The following is a 24,488-nucleotide window of genomic DNA, read 5'->3' on the forward strand; positions in this document are numbered from 1 at the left end:
GTTATACATACAATTACAGCCTTACTGTAAAATTACATCATTGTGATGGTAAAATCAATGTTACGAGAATACATTTTTCTGCACGTTTACTGCAAAGTCTGTGTAATTTTACACTTAATCGGTAACAGTTTTCCTATAAAATTGCATATCATTTTGAATAGTTAAAAAATAAGTATGTTCAACTTTTTCGGTAATGTAATTTCCCTGTAATTTTACACTGATTCAGTTATAGGCACATACAACTGCTTTTTATTAAGACACTACGTTAATTTGATTTGTGGATTTTCCAGTTTTATAAACGTACATTTTAATGTAATTTTCTTGCAATTTTACACTTACAAAATACATATTTATATTTTACACATATAATTACTGCACAGTTACAGCATTTTGAATAGTTGTTGATAAATTTGTCAATATACGTTTTTCTGTAAATTTAATGTAATTTCTCTATAATTTTACACATATTCGATTACACATACAATTTTAATTTAAACATATAATTGTAGTCTTACCATAAAATTACATCATTTTGAGTAGTCATTTGGTAAATTTGTCAAAGTTTTTTATGGATATACATTTTTCTGTAAGTTTAATGTAATTTTACCAGTACATTGAATCAACTATACAAACAAATGTAACTTATACATGCAGTTGTGGTTTTATTATAAAATTACATCATTTTGGGTAATTCAGTAACTTTGCCAATGTTATAATTTCAGTTTTTTGAATTATAATGCAATTGCATTTTATCGTAAAACTACATAATTTTGATAATTTGGTAAACTTGCCAGTTTCTGAAAATTTAATATAGTTTTCTTGCAGTTTTACTCAGCCTTATTGTAAAATTACATCATTGTGCTAGTAAATTTATCAATGCTATGAGAATACATTTTTCTGCACGTTTACTGCAAAGTCTGTGTAATTTTACACTTAATCGGTTACGCATTGCACTTTTACAACAAAATTGCTTATCACTTTGAATAGTTAAATGATAAGTATGTTCAACTTCTTCGATAATGTAATTTCCCTGTAATTTTACACTTATCGGTTATATGCACATACAACTGTTTTTTATTAAGACTAATCTACGTTAATTTGATTGGTATATTGCCCAGTTTTAAACGTACATTTTAATGTAATTTTCTTGCAATTTTACACTTATTGAAATTACATATTCATATTTTACACATATAATTGCGGTTTTATTGCACAGTTACAGGATTTTGAGTAGTTGTTGATAAATTTGTCAAAGATTGATCAATATACGTTTTTCTGCAAATTTAATGTAATTTCTCTATAATTTTACACGTATATTATACATACAATTGTAGTTTATATCCGATTGTGTATCGCAAACGTATTTTCTACAAGAAAGATGTACGGTTTTAAAATAAGGCGTAGCATTTTTATTGGATTGCAGCTGTTAAGGTTTGTTGATGTTCCAGTCCGTCTGGCTTCGGGTGAAATTTAACTTCACCGTTTGTATTATCCACAGAGGCAATGAATCTTGTGCGAAAAATAAGTTCCAAGCAATATTAATAGCTGTTGAGAACACTACTCGCCGTAAAATCTATCAGTACATTCTGAAAAATATGTAGGTATTTGCCTCAATAACTCTCAGTTAGGAAGGTAAAAATTGTAACCGGAGGCGATTTTTCTTTCCTATACGTATTGATTGCCGCGGATTTCCTTCTTTCCGTTGTAAATATCGTTACTTTCGGACACTTACCCAGAATTTTCTAATTTAAATGATTGTCCGAGCCGAACTGATTACTCCTCGAAAAATTGAGGGTATAAATCTTTATTTTTGGACGGGTTGCGTTTGTGTTTTATATCTGCGATAAGATAGAAGGGGGGTGGCGGAAACAATCAAAATATTTTACTGTCTGTCCTAATTTTGAGGCTTATTGTCGACAGAGGGCCCCGACTAGATTCGAGGTGATAGGAAAGAGTTAAATGAGTTTATACAGCCGTAAGAATTTTATATAATCCCATTTTATTTGTCAAAAACCGCTCACTCGGATCCTATAGGTATAGCCACTGATTTTATTAGGAAGAGAGTTGGATCAAAGAACTACAAACTCAATAAACGTTTGCTGCACGTTTGATTGGGTATTTTTATGTTACCTCCGGGTAGATCTTACAATGCAATCAACGCGTATAGGAGCCATCGATGGAAGTGGAAACTATGATGAAATCATTCCATAAATTTTTCCCTATAGAAGCAGCCTCCTTTCTAAATTGAAAAGATAATTTTGTCACCGACTCGAATTGAAAGTGAGAGTGAGACACTTCGAACGCCTAATGCATTAAAGTCTAACTGGGGAGTATTTTATTACTAGAATTTTACTTTCCGTTTACTGAATTTTTATACAGATTATGGACCGGCAATATTTCCTGCCCCTGTCACTTTATATTTCCGGTTAGCTGCTTATTAATTTATGCTAATTTAACTCTATTACTTTGCTCTACTTAAAAAAGGGGATTTTACAGTGCGCCAACTGAAACTGCCGCTTATTTCTTCAATTACTACCGAAATTATTCATCGACCTCCTACCGGGAGTTCGGAACTACACGGAGAAAAAATTTATTAAAAATGTACACAATTATAACACTACCGACCAACGAATTGCTTTTAATGTCGTTGAATATACCGACTGTCTATTTAGCTGCAGGATTTACACAATTTTGTTAAATAAATACTACCATACCCGTATGTTTTTGGGATCGCTGAATCCGAATCCAGTATCCGTTTGACGAAGTTAATTCGTGTTCAAGGCTATTTGAACTCTTGTTGTTTATAGTATCAAAAATTTTGTCACCGGATTCTGAAAGAGCGAGAAATTTTACGTTGGGTTATTTTTTCGCTTTCAAGGTCATTTGAAGGTCAGTCAACCCCCCCTCCCCTCCTTGGTAACTCGTCAGGATAGCGAAGCGACCTTTGCAAAAGTTGTTTGGGTCATTGAGGACCACCATCTGGTGAGCTTGGACTCGACCTTGTAAGCCATGTTCAAGGTCAACTCTAGCAGTATTTAAAATATCCTCGCTGTAACACCAGCTGCGCTAAGGTCCTAACATGAGAATACGTAAGATCATATTCTCGAATATAAAACTTATCGTTGCCATTTTTATGCTCATCCGATTTTAGTGATTTTTATCATAACGACCTTCAAATGAAATCCAAGGTCACCGAGTGTTGGTCGCCGATGGTCCAAACAACTTACATAGAGGTTGTTATGCTGATATTTCGCGATTCTGATGAGATACCAATCTGAGAAGGGAATATGACCTTCAAATGAACTTCAAAATCAAAAAATAATTCGATCACGTCTACGAGCGTCAAATTTTTCACTCTCTTAGAATCCGGGGGTCGGAAATTGTATTACCTTAAAAAAAATGACCTTAAAAACAAATCAACCACGAATCTGAACGCAAAATTGCTCGCTCTTTCAGAAACGGGGGCCAAAAATTGTATTACCATCAAAATAAAAGAGTTGACCTTGAAATAACCTTGATCGAGACCTTAAAAATTAAACAACCACGTCTCCGAACGTTAAAAGTTTCGCTGTTTTAGAATCCGGGGTTAGAAATTGTATTACTTAAAAAAATATAAGAATTGACCTTCAAATAACCTTGCCATGACCTTAAAAAGTAAATTAACCACGTGTCTGAACGCAAAATTGCTCGCTCTTTCAGAAACGGGGGACAAAATTTGTATTACCATCAAAATACAAGAGTTGACCTTCAAATAACTTTCAACATGAGCTAACTTCGTCAAACGGTGTAGACTCAAAATTTCCCCACAAACTAAAATTGTGCGATTTTAAGCAATAACAAAATAACACGACGCGCGACTAATTCATTTGTCGGTCAGTCTTCAACTAGATGTAAGTATAAAACGCATTCCACTTGCAAGCGTATGGGCTTTTAACTGGCTCTTTTTGGAGCACTTGCATCCTGCCTAATGATAAATTATGGTCAACACTACAAGTTTGATAAAATATCAGCCCATTTAACACTATGTGGTCTAATTATATTAAGCAAAGGACCCCACAAAAAGCCCTCATTCTGACCCTTCGAGCTCTCCGTAACATAGCTGAAGTTCTGGGCGATACACCCGAGTAAAAAATGAACTGATTTTAAGTGTACATTTATTGGATGGAAAAAATAAGAAATTGATTTCACTTTTTTTTATTATTATTGCCTATGCTCGCTTTGTCGCTGTGAATTGTATCGGTCGCATTTGTGTTTGTGGCAATTAAAAATTGCGCCGAGCAATTGCCGCAAATTATTATTATGTGAACGAGGCGGCGGAGTGAATAACGCTTTTTCTTTAAATTTCAGGTCGCCTGGATAAAGTCCGACACGAAAGCCATTCTGGCAATACATACTCATCTGGTTGCTCAGAATCCCCGTCTCTCTGTAACACACAATGGACACGACACGTGGAAACTACACGTATCTAACGTACAAAAGAACGATTCGGGCACATATATGTGTCAGATAAACACCGACCCTATGCGGAGTCAGGTAAACGATATAAAAGAACATTTATATATGACTGAAAAAGCCGAAATATATAGGAAAACGGCTAAACATAATTTTCTACGTATATGAACCGTATTACATTCTTCCAAATTATTTTCTCCGTATTGTTAAAGCTGTAGGGAATGCCTCCGGTTAGAAAATACATTATTTATTGCCCGTGCGCTCCCCGTTGCGGTACATACAGGGCGACTCACACGATCGGTCCGTTATGTGTTCTTTTCCCATCTGTTTATCAATTCGAGTCTGGCGAATTATTCAGTTTTCAAGAGTCTCAATTAAATATGGGCTCATTCAGTAATGTAATTTATTTCCTGCGATACTTTTCGATTAATATTTGCCTAGATCCCCTATGCTTCTAGGCAGTTGATGTTCTTTAAATCAACTCAAACTCTTCCCCGCTAGGGATCGCATTGCCCGTCCCGATAAACAAATGAATTTATGATTATTACATGAATCTTTTATGTATATTTGATGAAAAATTGTATTTTTTTTGCGTCAAAAAACATTGGCGCCTTCGCCATTTTATAGAAAAACGTGGAATGTTTGCAATATTTTCCGAAAATTCTGATAAAATTCTCCAAGACCAATTCGATAGCATGAGGTTCGAAAATATCATTTCAGACGAACCGGCTCTTTTACCGACTTTTATTCGCTTTGTTTAATTTTTACTCATGTTCTGAATATCTGGAAAAATAAAAATTTATTTATTTGATCAATTCAAGAGCATATATTCTGAAAATGAATTTTCGCGACTTTCTCATCGACTTTTATTCGTTTAATATAATTTTTACTAATCTGCTGAATAACTAGAAACATTACAATTTTTTTTCAGTTACTGAAAGTTCTGAAAAAAGCTGTTCACGACAAATTTGCGGATGTAGATTTCGAAAATGTAAGATCTCGGAAAGTAAACAAAATCGGGACATAAAATAATTATTTCCTATGCCAACTTGCGTTTATCTGGCAATTTCGGTTTTCAAAATTAAAGAAACACACGGCCATCACCAAAATTGAAGGAGGAGAGGTAATTTTTATCCATACCTCTTTATATCCTTGTTAGTGTCAGATGAACCGGTGGTGATTTGAATAAAATTTAATTAATCGATAATTTGAGAAGAAAAAAATTGTTTATGTGATTACCTAGCTCTGTTGTGTAAAAGTGCAGACAAGTTTTATCGAATTTATGATTATTGCTTGGATCTTTTATGTATATTTGATGAAAAAATTGTATATTTCTTTTTGGCGTGAAAAACATTGGCACCTTCGCCATTTTATAGAAAAAGGCAAATGTTCGCAAAAAATTATTTGAAAATTCTGATAAAATTCTCAAAGTTCAATTCGACAGCATGGCGTTCGAAAATGTCATTTCAGAAGAACCAGCTCTTTTACCGACTTTTATTCGTTGTTTAATTTTTACTCATGTTCTGAATATCTGGAAAAATAAAAATTTATTTATTTGAGCAATTCAAGAGCATATATTCTGAAAATGAATTGCAATGAATTTTCGCGACTTTCTCTTCGACTTTTATTCGTTTAGTTTAATTTTTACCAATTTGCTGAATAACTAGAAAAATTAAAATTTTTTTCAGCTACTGAAAATTCTGAATAAAGCTGATTCTGATTCAAGACTTTACGGATGTAGATTTCGAAAATGTAATGGATTTTGAATTGCACGACTGTAATTTTTTCCATGAATTTTCCCCAAAATCTGGGATAGTAAACAAAATCAGGACAATCCAAGGTCATTTTCAAGTTTCTTGTAACCGGTTTTTTGAAATGTTAAATTCGGAAAAGTAATTTTGCGACACTTCCCTCGTGTTCGTTTTATTTCATTTTTACTGATCTTTTGAATTGCTGCGATATTTTTCGATGAATTTTTGCCTAAATCTCCATTAATTCTAGGCGTATTGCCCGTCATGATAAAGGAACTGCGTGGTAAAGTCGGCATCTATAAAATCATTATTTTTTATGTTGACGCGTTTTTTGAAAAAAATTTAAAAAAGAAATTTCGAATTTTCAAAATGTTGTACAGTCTCAAATAAAGTATCTAGATACTTGAAAAATTGTTCACATAGAAAAGACCGCTCAATCTTTCAAATGGTTTTTGAAAAATTGAAATCGGTTGATTAGGACGGCCACAGTAAATATTTAAAGTTAACACTCTTTTTTTTATTTTTAAATAATTATATTGCATTTATCAATTTGCAACTTGGTTTTATTTTCAAAGTTTATTATTTATGCATCAAATATACTGGATATTTTACCCTATGCTATTGCATTTTTCAATGAAAAAATTTGTTTACGTGTATATTTCAACACTGAATATGAATATATTTAGTCGTAATTATTACAATTATTTAAATAATTTTTGTTTAAACAAATTAAAAAAATATTATTTGGAAATAAATTTTTTTGTTGAATACAGATAAAATTAAGAAAAAATAGCACTTTAAAATTATAATTTTTGAAAAAAACTAAATTGCAAATTGATAAATGTAATCTGATTGTTTAAAAATTAAAAAAAGTGTTAATTTTAAAAATTTACTGTGGCCGTCCTAATCAACCGATTTCAATTTTTCAAATATCATTTGAAAGGTTGAACGGTCTTTTCTGTGTGGAAAAATTTTCAGATGCTTTTTTTTTCAAAATATTTTTCAAAAAATTATTTTGCGAAAACTATAGCACCGATTTTAATGAAATTTGGTGTGTTGTTTTATTATACTCTAAAGTTATTTTCGCCAAAATTAGAATGCCCTCGTAGCAATCAAAATATTTTTAAAAAATTATCCTTATTATTTTGCCTTTTTTTTCATCAATTATTGCTATTTTGCAACATCGGTAATAAATTTAAACATTTTTAACTTTCAGTATATTGTGTAAAATTTAATTCTAAAACTTTTATTCCTCTCCAATATTTTTCCAAAATGCATAGGTTCCAAGATATAAGTAAAAAACTAGGTATTTTTTTAAATTTTTTTAACATTTTTACAATTTTGAAAATAATCCAGAAAAAAATTGCTTGCCCCCTCTCACATCCAACTCAAAACAGATGCACCCTAGTCTATAACGCATTTATGATTATTACATGAATCTTTATGCATATTTGATGAAAAAATTGTATATTTTTTTGGCGTCAAAAACATTGGCGCATTCGCCATTTTATAGAAAACAGTCCGCAAAAAATTATATGAAAATTCTGATTAAATTCTCATCGTCCAATTCGACAGCATGAGGCTCGAAAATGTCATTCTAGAATAATCGGCTCTTTCACTGACTTATTCATTTCGTTTATAATTTTTTACTACCCTTCTGAGTCGCTGGAAACATATGCAAATCTATTTGGTTTGTGAAAATTGACTTTTGATTTGTTTTGTTTAAGTTTTACTCATGTTTTCGCGGCTCTCATCGACGTTTATTCGTTTCATTTAATTTTGACTAATTTTCTGAATAACTGGATTTAAATTTAAAAGTAGTTAAGGATAGAAAGCGGTTACACTCGCACTAAAATAAAATAATTCATAAAAGAGTTTAATCAAAATTAACAGCGTACGGTTCCGTTTCTCCAAGTAACTTCTGGGAATCGCTATATTTTTTTATTGTACCATTTTGTTTTATTTCCTTTAAATGTGTCTTTTAATACCGTTTGCGTCTCGTAAACTTCTACCGTTGTGTCATCGTTCCCTAATGAAACAAAGTCGGCAAAACTGTTGATATGCGCTGATATTTTAAAATGTAAGCGTTCTCTTACTCCCTCCGTTGTTTTTTCGTGGGCGCCTCATAAAGTTTCGAACGCCTCCACCTAGATATGTATTTTTCCTTTTACGGGAAGGATTATATTATAACTTTTAGTTGGTAGGAAAAAAGTTGACGTTTAAAGAGGGCGCCCCGCTTCGCATTTCATGTTAATTTTTAAACGTTTAAATAAGCGCTTCTGTGCAACAAAAAAGATTTGCTAATTTTCGCGTTAAAAGTTGGTGTAATGCTGTCACGCGTTAAATTAACCGAAAAAATGTTTTTTTTTTTTACTGAATTCGATCGAATTGCCTGGATACTATTAGAAAGTTAGTTAAAAAATATTAACTTACACGCAGTCCAGTTGGAAAGACGCTTGAAAACTGAATAACAATCCCCGTGCGTTTCCCCGTATATGGGCTTTTATTACTTAAGGCCCTGTGGGGGGATTAAAATCTTACGAATTGCGGCTTTGCAGATGGGCCATTTGGAAGTAGTTATTTCGCCCGACATATTGCCAGACAACGAGTCCTCAGAAGGCATGGCAGTCGAGGGGGGCACAATCCGGCTCAAGTGTAAAGCCACTGGAGTGCCGGAGCCGACAGTACTTTGGAGGAGAGAGGATGGTAATAATATCATCTTGAGGCCCGATGGCGGCAGGGAGCGGCAAGGTATTTACTTTTTAACATATTGACTCCCTAAGTGCATATTCATGTCGAAGTTTTTGCCGCCTTTAAACCGAAAAATTAATACACCGCTGACTCGTGTTAAGGATCTTAACAAAAAATTACGTTGAGGAAGTATTTATCGTATTAAATACAATTTGTAGTAAACCCTCCAAAAAAATCGAGGGAGCAGGAAAATTTACAAGTTTTTTTAGTGATTTTTCAAAGGTTGTAACTTTTTGTTCCCTTAATTTTTTTGCTGAGTGTATTCTAAGAAAATTACGATAATATATTAAATTTCCAACGAAAAAATAGTTATGTATAAGACCTTCCTCTGTCTACTCACACCGTATGCAAGCCAAGCCATTCATTCCATTGTGGCATTTTTCTCAACGGAAATTGATACGTTAAATTTCATTAAGCGACAAACGAAAAAGACTTTCGGCTTTTTGCACGTAGGATTTCGTTAGCCGCTAAAGAAAAATTGACACAAGTAAATAAATTAGATTATTGGAGGGACACAATGGAGATATGAATAAGCGAATACATTTTCTTCTCAGACTAACACTGCATATGATAATTAAAAACTGTAAATTTATTTTATTATTTAAGTGCGATTTTTTTCAAAACATTAGCGAAAATTGTGAAATCGAAGCAAAAATGTTCAAAGGCATATGTTGCACATCGAAAGTGTTCGTTCATAAAAAGATTATTTCTTATTTATCTCTTGATAAATTTTCTTCTAATGCGAAATAGTGCGATAATTAACGGCATTAGGCGTTAGTGTGGCCCCAGCATTATCGCCTAACTTCCAACGCCATTAATAATGACGATGATAAATTAGCGGTCAAGTCGTGGTAACACCTACGTTTAATTCCAGATAGTGCGACAATTAACGGCATTAGGCGTTAGTGTGGCCCCAGCATTGTCGCCTAACGTCCAACGCCATTAATAATGATAATAAATTAACGGCTAAGTCGTGATTACATCTACGTTTAATGCAAGATAGTGCGATAATTAACGGTATTAGGCGTTAGTGTAACCCCAGCATTATCCGCCTAACGTTTAACGCCATTAATAATGACGATGAGAAATTAGGGCGCTAAGTCGTGATTATACCTACGGTCAATGCGAGACAGTGCGATAATTAACGGCATTAGGCGTTAGTGTGGTCCCTGCATTATCGCCGAACGTCTAACGCCATCAATAATGACGATGATAAATTATGGCGTTAAGTCGTGGTTACACCTACGTTTAATGCAAGATAGTGCGATAATTAACGGCAGTAGGCCTTGGTGTGGCCCCAGCATTATCGCCTAACGTCTAACACCATTAATAATGACGATGATAAATTAGCGGCTAAGTCGTGGTTACACCTACGTTTAGTGCGAAATAGTGTGATAATTAACGGCATTAGGCGTTAGTGTGGTCCCAGCATTATCGCCTAACGTCTAACGTCATTAATAATGACGACGATAAATTAGCGGTTAAGTTGTAGTAACACCTACGTTTAATGCAAGATAGTGCGACAATTAACGGCATTAGGCGTTAGTGTGGCCCCAGCATTATCACCTAACTTCTAACGCCATTAATAATGACGATGATAAATTAGCGGTTAAGTCGTGGTAACACCTACGTTTAATGCAAGATAGTGCGATAATTAACGGCATTAGGCGTTAGTGTGGCCCCAGCATTATCGCCTAACTTCTAACGCCATTAATAATGACGATGATAAATTAGCGGTTAAGTCGTGGTAACATTTACGTTTAATGCAAGATAGTGCGATAATTAACGGCATTAGGCGTTAGTGTGGCCCCAGCATTACGTTTAATGCAAGATAGTGCGATAATTAACGGCATTAGACGTAAGTGTGGTTCCAGCATAAAAGTTATAAATCTATTTTTTTGTAATAGCGTTCATATAAAAATAATATTATCCAAATGTGATTTTTTTAATACAAGCTCTATGACAAACTTTGGGTTAATTTCAAACATGTTTTCTTATATGAACATAGGTCCGATTCGTTTTTGTTTAGAAGTTACAAGCATTTTAAAAAATATGATTTCATATTCCTCAATCAAAGTAGCCTGATAAAAAAATGATGATTAATATAACAATAAAAAAATACATTGGATGTCGAAATCCTTGATAAAAAATAATTATCGATTTAATTAATTCATAAATTCTCTTCTCAGGCTAACGCTAATGTGATTTTTTTCAGAATTTAGTGAAATTGCATTCGAAAGTGGAGCGAAAATGTTCAAATGCGAAGTATGGGCATATATTGCATATTGAATCGTTAAAAAAAATAATTCCTTATTTATTGCTTAATAGATTCTCTTCTCGTATTAATACTTTGCCTTAAAATTGTTGTTAAAAATTGTTCATGTATGTAAGTGATCTAAATTCCGATTCTTTTCGAAACTTCAGTGAAATTTTAATTCGAAAGTGCATCGAAAATTTCCAAAAGCGACTTATAAGTTCCAACACTTCACAAAAAATCATTTCGGGGCAAAGCGCGGACGCCCGAACGCTATTTGTTATTATTAAAGACAAATACGCATCCGGAAAGGCCGGAGAGAGGAGTCTGGCATATGGCACAACAATATATACGTATGTAAAGCGTACGGAGCATGCATGCGATATTTCAAAGTCCTCCCGGGCTCCGTTGAACGAGAGCGAGCGGTGAGGCACTAGTGCTGCCCTTTCGGCTAATCGTAATTTATATCTATCTGCATTTTTTGCATCGCAAGATCCCCGCTTGCAGACCGCGTTTAAAATATAATTTTAATTTATCACGGAGCCTAACGGAAAAGTGGGATAATGAATACACGATTCGTTGTATCCTTAAATTAACCGCTTAAGTTTGTGACAAGCTTCACGTACAGGGTGTTCGTATCGATTAAACGTTAAACGGTTTTTTGAAAACCGCGTGTGATCTTGCAAAAATCCTGTTCGATACATTCCCATACGTACGTTGTATTCGGAGCCGTTCCACCTGTACAAGTAATTCCCCCACGCCCCCGGCTTCTAAACCGTAACTATGAACCCTTGGCTGGAACTCGACGTTAAACATGCCCAGAATTCGCGGATGAGCGTTCCTCGAACAAGAATGTTGGTAGATCCATAGGCGCTCCCCTAAAAATCACACCACGGCGGTACGCAAAGGACCTGCTCCGCCAATGTTGCAGGATTACCCGATAAACTGGTGCGCGATTGAAATATATCGACATAATTAACGGAGGGCCGTTTTACGTCTATAAAAAAAATATTAAGGCTACTTTCAAAACAAAACGACAGTGACGGTTAATCAATAAACAAATACCGATGAAATTAGTAACACATGCGTACAACAATAATAATTTATTAGTTAATTACAGTCAACATAATGTTTCCATTTATTTATTAAATAACGCACGAAGATAACCAACTTTTATTGACAGGGCTCTATAGCAAATAGGCAACCAGTAATACATTTTTATAGATTTTATTACACAGTTTGTCTAAATATGAATCAATGCACAAACAACGGACTTTCCTCCATTCTAACGCAGGTTTTCTATGAAATGGACTTGGTTTGAAACTCAAATAACTTTTTGGTGTAAAGAAATTTGTAATTTACGATGCAAATTACAAATTTCTTTAAAACAAAAAGTTACTTGAGTTTCAAACTAACCCCATTTTATAGAAAATCTGCGTTAGAATGGAGGAAAGTCTGTTATTCGTGCATTGATTCATATTTAGACAAACTGTGTAATAAAATCTATAAAAATGTATTTCTGGTTGCCTATTTGGTATGGAGCTCTCTTAAATAAAACTTGGCAGATAGTAGCAAATATAGCAAAACTTGCCAGACAAGTAGTTCAGGTCGCAACAGCTGCAGTTGTCGTCCGACAGCGTCGTGACACAATATCGATCTGGCGATTTGTCATTTCGTCGGCAGTTTCCTTGCGATCGCGAATAACAGGTTATAATTCGGAAATTTGGCCCCGGGCGCCTTGACTAACAGACCTGGAAGGGCAAAGCGAGGCGAGCCGTCCTTATATTGCCGGTGGGTCGTCGGCGGCCACCACTCAACCAATTGGAAGAATAAAGACAAATGTTTAGTTGGGTTCTCAAGTGCTGCCGGATATAAATGCCACTCGCAATGGTTGTTCCGTTTGATGGAACGTGCACCCGTACTGCAGAACAATCATTTCTGAAATTAATAATCCCGCGGGGCCGTGAGCAAACGGCGAACGCCGGGCGCCGAGTGGTTGGATGGTTTGCGTTCTTGTTTTCACACGCGTCTCAATTCCGATGCACCTGCGGATCATTTTACAAATATCTTGGAGATAGTAGACGATTTGAAATTTAAATGAACCGGATTTGTCTGGCGGAACTCCCTCGCAAGAGCCACGTACTCCGGGACGATTCTTGTCAAAACTATCAAAACGGATTAAGCTGAATTTTTCATTGCACTTATTTATTAGGATCCGGATACCGAGATCTTCCGCGGTAGGGGATTTACCTTAAGGCATGCCATCTGCTTCTTATTCCATCTCGCGGATCGGTTTATGGAAAATGAATCCGTCGATTCTCCGATTCACCCCGGATACGGAAAAAAAAACACTTAGGTCCTAACCTCAACCGAACACGCAAATTGAATTTAATTCATATTAACCGTAATTTACAGCGGATTAACACGAGCGGATCTAGAAACACGTATTGACGCACGTTCAAAAGCTTCAGTAAGCTTACACGTTTATAACGTACATCCCTGTGTGAACGTATAAAATAAAACGTTTAGGATATACGCTTATCTAAGTGTGTTTAAACGTATTTAATAGTGGACTATTTGAAAGAAAAACGTCTAGTCATTTGCTTTTGTCTTATAGTCACTACGTTTATATGTACGCGTTTAATGTAAGTGTTTTTAAAATAAAAACAGACGTTTTATTATTTAATCTTTCCTTAAAAGGGTGCATTTGTGGAAAACATTTATAACACACACTTGTTTAAACGTATAGAAATAAAAACGTCTAGTGTTTTGCTTTTGTCTTATAGTCACTACGTTTACATACACGTGTTAAAATAAAAACAAACGTTCAAAAGTTTCAGTAAGCTTACACGTTTATAACGTACGGCTGTGTGAACGTATGGATCGTTTAAAATAAAACGTTTATTGTTTTTTTTGTCTTGAAGTCTCTACATTTATTGATACACGTTTATCTAAGTGTGTTGAAAGTATAACATTATTTAAGCGTTTTCATACGTTTATAACGCACACGTGTATAATAGAAATCATTACGTTTACGTATACACGTTTAAGTGTTTTTAAAATTAAAAACAGAAAAAGCACTTGAGATTCCAAGAAATATTTTCTGGAATTAATACAAATCAATAAATCAGATTAAAATATGCGGAAATGTTTAAATGTTATGGTGTTGTATTTGTATTGAAATTATTAATATCAAGAGCTTCCGGCAAATTAAATATCATGCCCCTTTTCCGAGAATATTTTGAATTTTTGGCGTTGCTATTTTAAAACTATTTCAATTACATCAAAAACCTATTTACGAGTACTACATAACATTTTAATTGCATAACGGACTAAATATGTGCTTTCCGCCTGTTTGAATTGGCAAATTAATTAGCCGGTGTGGTAGTCTCTGTTTGTATCGCTTGCAGCGGTTACAAGATGTACCGGGTGTTGCGAGAAATGGGTAGCGTGTATCTTTTAAGCTGACGGAAGATAACATTATTGTTAGTTTTCCATTTTGTAGAGTTAATAAGAAATCGTTTTGTTTTTGATAATTCATCAACCGTTAGATTTATGGCTTCGCTTTTCAAAACACCCTGTATATGTCCCTGTTAATAAATATTTATCTAAAAGTGCATGATACGATTTTTTCTTAAATTGTAAAAAAAATAAGTAAGTTAAAAAATTAATTCGGTTTTTGACACGGACTTGCAAGTTAAGATATTAATTAAATTGGAAAGGTGCGCTAAATTATTATCGTTATTAAAAAATCGCTATTCGCAATTCCCGTACCACGAAGTAAAATCATTACTCAAACATGTTTTTGGTGCGGGCAAAATTGGCTTTCCGACTTTGTGCTCATAGGAGCGTAGACAAAGTGATTTTCCGTAATGGAGTTCAATGATGGTTTTAAATCTTTATTATACCGATTAAATCCCGCATCGGGGGGGCTTAGCGTCTCGTCACTTGAAAGTCACAATACACCCCTGATACATCGGTTGTCAAAAAAAATAAAGATTAAAAACCAATGTGTAAATAATTTACCCCTTTTTACTTTTCAGTGCTGCGATCCTTCGATGGAGAAGTGCTGACGTTAATGAATGTTCAGCGTACTGATATGGGTGCCTATTTATGCATAGCGAGTAACGGAGTGCCCCCATCTGTTAGTAAACGTTTTAACGTTATAGTTCATTGTAAGTGGCTTCGGTTATTTCACATGGGCGTAGGTAAAATTTGCCGAACTTTCCGACACCGGCATAAGCAACATAATCATATTTTCATTAGAAATTTAAACATTTTTGACGAAATAAAAGAATTATTTTTTTATTATTTATATCCAGTCGATTCCACCCCAAACGGGACCTAGCCGGGATCAAGGTCACTTAGAGGTCAGATGAGAAAAAGGATCTCAGAGTTTAGGTGTTTTGGGTCGCTGAGTCCGAATCTGTATCAGGCCATTTTAGGGTTGGTTCAAGGTCATTTCAAGTTCAAATTGAGAAAAAGCCGAACAATCAAGTACGACAATATGTTATACAGAATTTTGTGGTCGCTAGGTTAAAATCCGAGGTTAGCGTATCTTTGTCAAGTCATTTGAAGGTCGCCTCAAGGTCATTTCAAGGTCAAATTGAAAAAACGAGCAATTAAGTTTAACCGTCTGTTACATAGGTTTTTGGTATGGCTGAGTTCGAATCCGAGGTCAGTTTGTCTGCATCAGGTCATTTGAGGGTTATTTCAAGGTCATTTAAAGGTCAAACCAAGAAAAAACCGAGAAATCGATTACCGTTTTTCAAGTCTCTGAGTTTGAATCCAAGGTCCAATTATATGACGATATAGTCCTCCACAACAACCTCTGTCCAGGTCATTTGAGGGTTATTTCAAGGTCATTTAAAGGTCAAACCAAGAAAAAATCGAGAAATCGATTACCGTTTTTCAAGTCTCTGAGTTTGAATCCAAGGCCCAATTATATGACGATATAGTTCTTCACAATAACCCCTGTACAGGTCATTTTTGTGTCAAATAAATTAAAGATTTGCTCATTTGCCTTAACCTTGCGTAGCTATGTTTAATCTCGAATGATTTTAAAAATCAATTTTTAGTATCAACAATTTTAGCTTCGGTCGAAAACGGAGGGGTCTGAAATGGTCTCTCGCTGACCCTACCGAAAGTCCTTTTTCTCAAATCGACCTTGGAATAACCTTGAACCTTTATTAATACATATAAATGGACCTCGGATTCGGACCCAGCGACTATAAGAACGATAATTGATTTCAGTGTTTATTCCATAAATTAACTTTCAAATGACCTTAAAATGACCTTCAAATTACCTGACACAGATAAATTGACCTCATATTTGAAAATGCGTGTATAACAGACGGTTGGATTTAATTGATTGGCTTTTTTCAACTTGACCTTGAAATGACCTTGAGACGACCTACAAATAACTTGGTACAGACAAACTGACTCGAATTCGAACTCTGCGACCCCAAAGTTCTGTATAACATGTGGTCGGACTTGACTTGCTAGGCGTTTTCTCAATTTGACCTTGAAATGACCTTGAAACAACCTTAAATGGCGTGATACAGACAAACTCCGAGATACTTTGATTTGACCTCTAATTGACCTAGATCCTGACCAGGAAGGAGGAGGGAGGTCCCGTTTGGGGTGGAATCGATTAGTTATTGGATATAAATAATAAAAGAAATGTTTTTCTTTTTTTTTGGCTAAAAACGACGGGGGCCTAATTGACCCTCCCACTTTATACATAATATTGTTAATTAATTTAATAACCGTTCATTCGTTGAATTACTTGAAAATTTTCTGATCAATTTCATTACGCCCATATTCACGGGTTTAAATTACGTTTCAAATTATGCATAAATTTCCATGGCATTTTGTCCCGTTAGGGCGAATTCAAATTTTAACTAGCACCACGATTTGTTGACGGACCACAAATAATTTTACGTACGCCTTTCTAGCTGCACGAAGTATTGGGTTCTGCGTGAAAATTTAGTTTGAAATTGCATACGGAGTGTCTAAATTCCTTATCGAAGGAATTCTTCGCCCAATCGGGTTTTCGCTACAGTTTCCAAAACCGCTGCTTGTAGTTTTCATTAAAAATATCTTCCCCTAAAACACCCTGTGTGTTAAAATTTGTGAGTTGCTAAATATAGAATATGGGAGAATATTTTAGGAACAATTAAAGAGGGAAAATGCGCGGAATTTAATGAAAATCCCTGCACCCAGTACTTTTGAGTAATACAGCAGCTTATTTAATATTTTTACGGTTTCTAACCATGACGATCCTCTTCCAGTTCACCCATTGATTAGGGTATCAAATCAGCTGGTGGCCGCCCCGATAGCCAGTGACGTACACGTACAGTGTTACGTGGAGGCTTCTCCGAAAGCCATGAACCATTGGATGCGGAACACCGGTAAGCACTTTTCCCAAGAGTCGAGCTTAACCGACATGGGCTCATATATATTGTACTATCCAGCGCAGTCCGATACCTACATTTCAAATTACTGACTGCGCCGGCCGGGAACCGGTCTTTTCAGCTACTTTAATATATCACACTAAACCTAAATCATGTTGTTTCTGCCACATAATTTAAACGTTTTAACACATACGGGGTGGTAACGAGGGTACCGCGCAGTTTCACGCTTCCCGTCCTCGTTAGCATTTATCCGTATCGGCGGGATATTCCGAGGCTCATCCTGCACCAGAAACTAATTTCACAAATTTACTGATCTTTCGATTGTATTCAGGGAAGTAGGTGAAATCTTAGAAAATGGTAAAGGTGTAATTGTAACAAATTATTGGAAATAATTTTATTACTTATTAATGATTTTTGTCTTAAAGCACCCACGAATTAAAAATTAACAGGTGTATAAAATAAAAAGTTACGCAAATTACAACTTCTAAAAATTTACTGATCTTTCTACTAGTCCTTTCGTTTCAATTTTAAAAAATTGTAGAGTGAATTGTAGTAAGTAGTAAATCATAGAAAACAAATTATTGTGAATATTCTTATTATGCAGGGTGTCCCAGAAATAAGTGTCAACATTTTAACCACATCAAAAGTAAGAACATTTGTTGAATATTATTATTTAGAAACTAAAATTCTTGTCCAATACATTGCATTAAAATTAAATTAAAATTACGCTATTAAAATAACGCTATCGAGGTGCCTATAAATTAAACAAATATTTAAGTATCGCGTGCTAATGTCTTAGAAAATGACCTACTATTTTAACAGTTTTTGCTAGCATGAATTCTAAATACTAGCATTAATTGGTTTCTATTTTAATGCATCTTTCTATTTATTATTAACTCAACTAAGCACTAGGATTTGTGCTCCAGTGGCGGGTAATACAAATTTAAAATTTACTTTTGATTTTGTTCATACAGTTCCTTTAAATTGTAAATTGTAACATCGCAATTGTAAATTGTAACAATTGTAATTGAAAATTGTAACAAGTCATAAAATAAAATGTAATACATCCCGTAATTTCTAAAAATTTACCGATCATTCGATTTTGTTTAAATAAAAAATAGTTCCTGTAATAGGTATTTTCCTAGGAAACAAGATACTTTAATTCAAATTTTAACAGTTTTTGCTAGCGTGAATTCTATATACTAGCATCAGTTAGTTTCTATGTTTAGGCTTCTTTTTGTTTATTATTAACTCAACTAAGCACTAGGATTTGTGCTCCAGTGGCGGGTTAATTTAAAATTTACTAATCTTTTGATTTTATTCAAATAAGAAAAAGTTCCTTTAAATTGTAAATTGTAACATCGTAATTGTAAATTGTAACAAGTCATAAAATGAAATGTAATACACCTCGTAATTTCTAAAAATTTACCGATCATTGGATTTAGTGTAAATAAAAAATTGTTCTTGTAATAGGTACTTTTCCAGGAAACAAGATACTTAAATTAAAATTTTAACAGTTTTTGCTAGCATGCATTCTAAATACTAGCATCAATTAGCTTCTATTTTTATGCTTCTTTTTGTTTATTAATAACTCAACTAAGCACTAGGATTTGTGCTCCAGTGGAATAAAAATTTAAAATTTTCGAAAATTTATCTCAAGAACTAAGAGGTTTTTAAAAGAAATAGTAAAACAATTGTTGTCACTTATTTTTAGGACATCCCGTATATTAATGTTTATTATCTTATTTTCCCTTACGTTAAAATAAAGTCGTAATTTCTAAAAATGTACTAATCTTTTGATTTTGTTCAAATAAGAAATAGTTCCTTTAAATTGTAACATTGTAATTGTAAATTGTAACAACTATAATTATTATAATTGTAACAGTTGTAATTGTAAATTGTAACAAGTCATAAAATAAAATGTGATACACCTCATAATTTCTAAGAAAAAGAACAGTTTTTGCTAGCGTGAATTCTAAATACTAGCAGTGTCTATTTTTACTCAACTAAGCACTAGAATTTGTGCTTCAGTGGCGGGTAATAAAAATTTACTTTTGATTTTGTTCAGAGAAGAAATAGTTTCTTTAAATTGTAAATTGTAACATCCTAATTGTAAATTGTAACATCGCAGTTGTAAATTGTAATAATTGTAATTGTATTAAACCCCTTCAATTTAAAACTGTTTGTTTTAAATCATTGCAAATGCCCATTTTTAAACTTGGTGCATGTTTCTGTTGGCACAACTTGCAGGCGAGAAGCTGATCCCGAGCGATAAGTACATCATGGAGGAGTCTGTCATAAACGAGTATTCCCTGCAAATGAATCTGACAATACTGAGTTTGGACAAGAGGGATTTCGGGGGCTACACCTGCACGTCCGTCAACGCACTCGGCAAAGCCGAGGGAGTAGTTAGATTACAAGGTAAGATTTCATAACGTAAATTAAGGTGTTTTAGTACAGGTGCGGAATAACGAAGATGACAAAGCCTAGCGCCGCTCAATTTTAATAAAATTTCATTCGAGGCCTCTTTCTCGGTTTGGCTCTTCATCGGTAAACAAGTAAAACCGAAAAATTCGCCAATAAAGGCGTATTAATATTGAGTATTTCGACAAGCATCCGTCAGTCGATTTAATCAGGGCGTAGAACTTCCATTGAAACGGCAGAACATAAAATCGGTCTTGCACGTTTTATAAGCTAATGCTCGACGCTTCCTTTTCCGATTGAAAAGGACTTAGAAATAAAAAATAAACTCAGATACGTGCCGTAAACATGGTATGTTTAAAATGTCAGGTTTATGTCAAAGGACATATTCAAAAAAATTAAAAATAAAATAATAATCACCCTATTTGCAAATTTATATATACTTTGCATGAAATCGAAATGAATTTAGTTTTCCCCGGTATTTTAACGAAGCTATTTCATAGATTTACTTGATGTATAATATCGCAGAGCCTGGGGTATTGTTAAAAAAATATTGTGTTGACTGCTGGGTGTGACAGGAGTGCTAGGCAAGCACTGATTATGTTCTTAATTCTCCCCTTTCATATATAGAACAAAGGCATTTAATTAATTTCCCTGGTTTATTCAGTTTATAGATACTTGTCTCCGAAATTTTCAAAGAGCGCCAATAGCGAACATATAATCTTCGAGTTTTAGCGGAAAAAACAAATTAAAACATTTAATTTAAAAATTGTCTCTCAGGAACAGCCCGAAGGATTTAAATGTAGCAGGGTCGATTCAATTCCATTTTATTTAACGGAATATAAAGTTCGGGGTACACACATTTGATATAAAATTTTATTTTGTTTGAGTTATTTTCAAGAAAGATTACGGGTGCCATTTTGAGTCAATAGCTAAAACCTTTCTGTTGTTACTTCTAACTTTTCCAGTGAGCCAGGCTACTGGGAATAATATCCTTTTCCTTAATCCGATTTAACTGCAATTACGGCTAACCAAGAAAGTAAAAATAAGAAAACCACCAGTGCCTTTATTACAACGATAAAAATGTATAATCTTTACCAAACCGACTAAGTAAATGTATTGCGACCGAGATAAGGCGGTTTGCGACTGTGTTTTGTTTTCGAAACTTAGACGAGTGCGAATAAATTGCATAAATTACTGTTCCGTACGTGGAAAATGCCATTAAATTTGTAAAAATTCGGAAATAAATAAATCTGCCACTGTTTCATAGTTAAATTCCGATAGAGATTTATAATCCATTATCAGAAATTCGCATTACATAAATTACTACTTCGTTTTTGCCCCACTGTTCGGGTATAAAAGCTTTTGGATCTTCGCACACACTTTTAAAATCGCTTTTATATATTTCTTTTTTTTTTCAAGCTACTAGTTTGCACTCGCACGAAAATTAACAGGAATATAAAAAATAAGGCGCGATGTATTTAAAAAAAAAATCTTTTGATTTTATTTAAATTTAATTTAAATAAATCATATTAATTTCAGGAAATTAAGTGAAAAACTGTATACTATTTTTAATCTTACTGTATGATCTTCAATCGCCCTTGTTTAAAGATTAATAAAAGTATAAAACAAAATGTAACAGGTATTTCATAATTTAAAAAAATTTACTCATCTTTTGATTTTTTCGTCTGTAAAATATTAAAAAGTAAATTGTAATAAGTCACAAAACAAAGCTATATGCACCTCAGAATTAAAAAAAATTCTATTCGGTTTTGATCAAATAAAAATAATAGTTTTCTTGGGAAAGAAAGCATGTATTGTTTTTATACAAAATGGGTATAAAATAAAAGTTACTGCTGTTCATATTTGTAAAAATTTCCTGTCTTTCGATTTCCTTCTAATAACACGGCCACTCAAAAAAAAAAGTTGTATGTACTTTTCATGCGACATATGTTATCCGTACTATTTTTGCCTCCTGATCACGAATCCGGTGTCAGAATAGAGCTATCACATCACAGGAATTTCCTAACCTCAAAAAACAGGTCAAAAATAGCGAAAATTCACGAAAAAGTGCTAGGAAACGTACAACAATTTTTTTTTCTATATCCGAATGTTTATTTATATGGTTAAGACCCCGCTGAACGTGGATCCGCGGTCAAAATTGATGCTTCTTTTTCTAACCTCAAAAAACAGGTCAATTACTATCACTAATTTTCAAAATATAACAGATTCGCGTCAAATTTGGTATACGAGGGTTTTCGGGGTCGCTGATCACGGATCCGAGGTCAATTTCGGAAAATACAAGATGGCGGATCCAAGATGGCCGACCAATTTTTCAAAAAATAACCCATTCGCGCTAAATTTGGTATACGGAGGTTTTCGAGGTCGCTGATCACGGATCCGAGGTTAATTTTGCAAAATTCAAGATGGCGGATCCAAGATGGCCGACCAAATTTGAAAAAATAACCCATTCGCGCTAAATTTGGTATGCGGGGGTTTTCGGGGTCGCTGATCACGGATCCGAGGCCAATTTTGCAAAATTCAAGTTGGCGGATCCAAGGTGGCCGACCAAATTTAAAAAAAAATAACATTCGTGTCAAATTTGGTATACGGGGGTTTTCGGGGTCGCTGATTACGAATTCGAGCTCAGAATTGCGAAATTCATTTTGTAATATTTCTGTTTACTTTATAATCTGAGTACCCAGTCATGTTTAACCTTCTTAAAGTACATAGGGAATTGATAAAATGTTTAAAATCGAATTTTGTAAATCTGATCTCGTATTCGTGATCAGCGACCCTGAAAACCCCCGTATACCAAATTTGGTGCGAATCTTATTTTTTGAAAATTCATGATATCTGACACGTTTTTTTAGGTTACAGAAAGAACCATAAATTCTGATCGCGGATTCACGTTCGGCGGAGTCTTAACCATGTAAATGAACATTTGAATATAGGAAACATTTTTTTTATATTTTTCTTAACACTTTTTCGTGAATTTTTGCTATTTTTAACCGGTTTTTTGAGGTTAGGAAATTCCTCTGATGTGATAGCTCAATTCTGACACCGGATTCGTGATCATGAGGCAAAAATACTATGGATAACATATGTCGCATGAAAAGTACAGACAATTTTTTTTTGTGTGGTTGTGCAATCGTAAAAGCAATAAATCAGTGAACGGCGAATTATTGTGAATAATTTTATTACATATTAATGTTTTTTATCTTAGAGCACCGCTAAGTTTCATTAGTAAGTCAATAAATCATTTCGGCTGACGTGATAAAATGCTCCCAAAAAATGCGACAATTATTAACTCCGGTACCACGCTGGGTGTATGACACATTTTTGCATTATATCAATCTATTCATATAAAATCGGTAAACTCTACCTGGGAAATTTGCATTCATAAATTCAGGAAGGGCGGTAAATTAGCGTTATATAAATGAATTTGTTTGCCATTCATCTTGCCGGGCGAGCATAATTTTTTATACAGTAGCATAAATTATATTAGTTGCACGTTCATCAGTCAAAAAACGATACGTCAAGCCCCGTCCAACTAGAAATTTCATATTAAATTGTATACTTTTTTTTTAAAATCGTATTTTGCGACAAAATAACGGGAGCGGGTTTTTTCACAAGTTCGGCCTACTGCGCTATTTAAAAGCGAAACTGGATACGCTTTATAGTTTTTGAGCAAAGGGGTTTACACAGCGAAGGCGAAGTTGAATGTTTTGTAATGTTTGTCGAAACTTTCAGTGGGGCTCACGAGCTTAACCGAACGATTTGATAGGCAGCAGCTCGGTCGTATTCTCAAATCGAGCGACGAAAGTGAAACCTAATAACACTCATTTTGCATTTCAGAACGGATAGTAAAGTCGACGAGTACTGCCAGTACGCCGAAATATATCGAGACGAAACCACGCAAACCCGCACACAAAGACAAATCGAAAAAATGGAAACAGTCACGGAAAAAAGAGAACAGCGACAGTAAAAACGAGGACGAACAGGAAATGTCGACGCTTTTCTTGCCCGAACTAGGCACTGTGTCACCTTCCATAACCTCGGTGGTCACCACCAGTCGCTCGCCCTCCGTCTGGCTGCAGCACAACAACGGAAACGACGCGACTAGAGGAAGCACTCGTTACGTCATCATAGCATTGTTTGTTTTAAAGATGTGTAACTTACGTTATCACCTTGTTTAATTGAAACTGTACATTGATATACATATGGTAGATTTCGGAAGCAACAGAATGGGATCCATTTAAATTTGTTAACTATTTCAATATACAGGATAAGCATATTTATCTAAAATGTAAAAAAATATCTTAGAAAAATGTTTTCTAGCAAACGTCTTCCTTGTATTTTATATAAGACTCTCTCTGAGTTTCATATCACCATGTCTTCCCATTTTGAAAATTTCTTTTTTTTTTCATCCCCTCGTACAGG

The 24,488-nt window shown here is 34.3% G+C and overlaps 1 protein-coding gene across 1 annotated transcript in view; it reads left to right on the forward strand.

Moving 5' to 3' along the window:
• The window catches only part of LOC108906751 (lachesin-like), a 125,197-nt gene extending 100,953 nt beyond the window's left edge, over positions 1-24,244 (forward strand). The window contains exons 5-10 of the mRNA XM_018710105.1: positions 4,348-4,533; positions 8,762-8,954; positions 15,252-15,383; positions 17,502-17,621; positions 19,875-20,045; positions 23,904-24,244. Of these exons, the coding sequence (XP_018565621.1) occupies positions 4,348-4,533; positions 8,762-8,954; positions 15,252-15,383; positions 17,502-17,621; positions 19,875-20,045; positions 23,904-24,244 (1,143 nt within the window). The remainder of the gene's footprint in view (positions 1-4,347; positions 4,534-8,761; positions 8,955-15,251; positions 15,384-17,501; positions 17,622-19,874; positions 20,046-23,903) is intronic.
• Positions 24,245-24,488: the final 244 nt, after the last annotated feature.

Source organism: Anoplophora glabripennis, unplaced genomic scaffold, assembly GCF_000390285.2.
Source record: "Anoplophora glabripennis isolate ALB-LARVAE unplaced genomic scaffold, Agla_2.0 scaffold5, whole genome shotgun sequence".
Lineage (NCBI taxonomy): Eukaryota > Metazoa > Arthropoda > Insecta > Coleoptera > Cerambycidae > Anoplophora > Anoplophora glabripennis.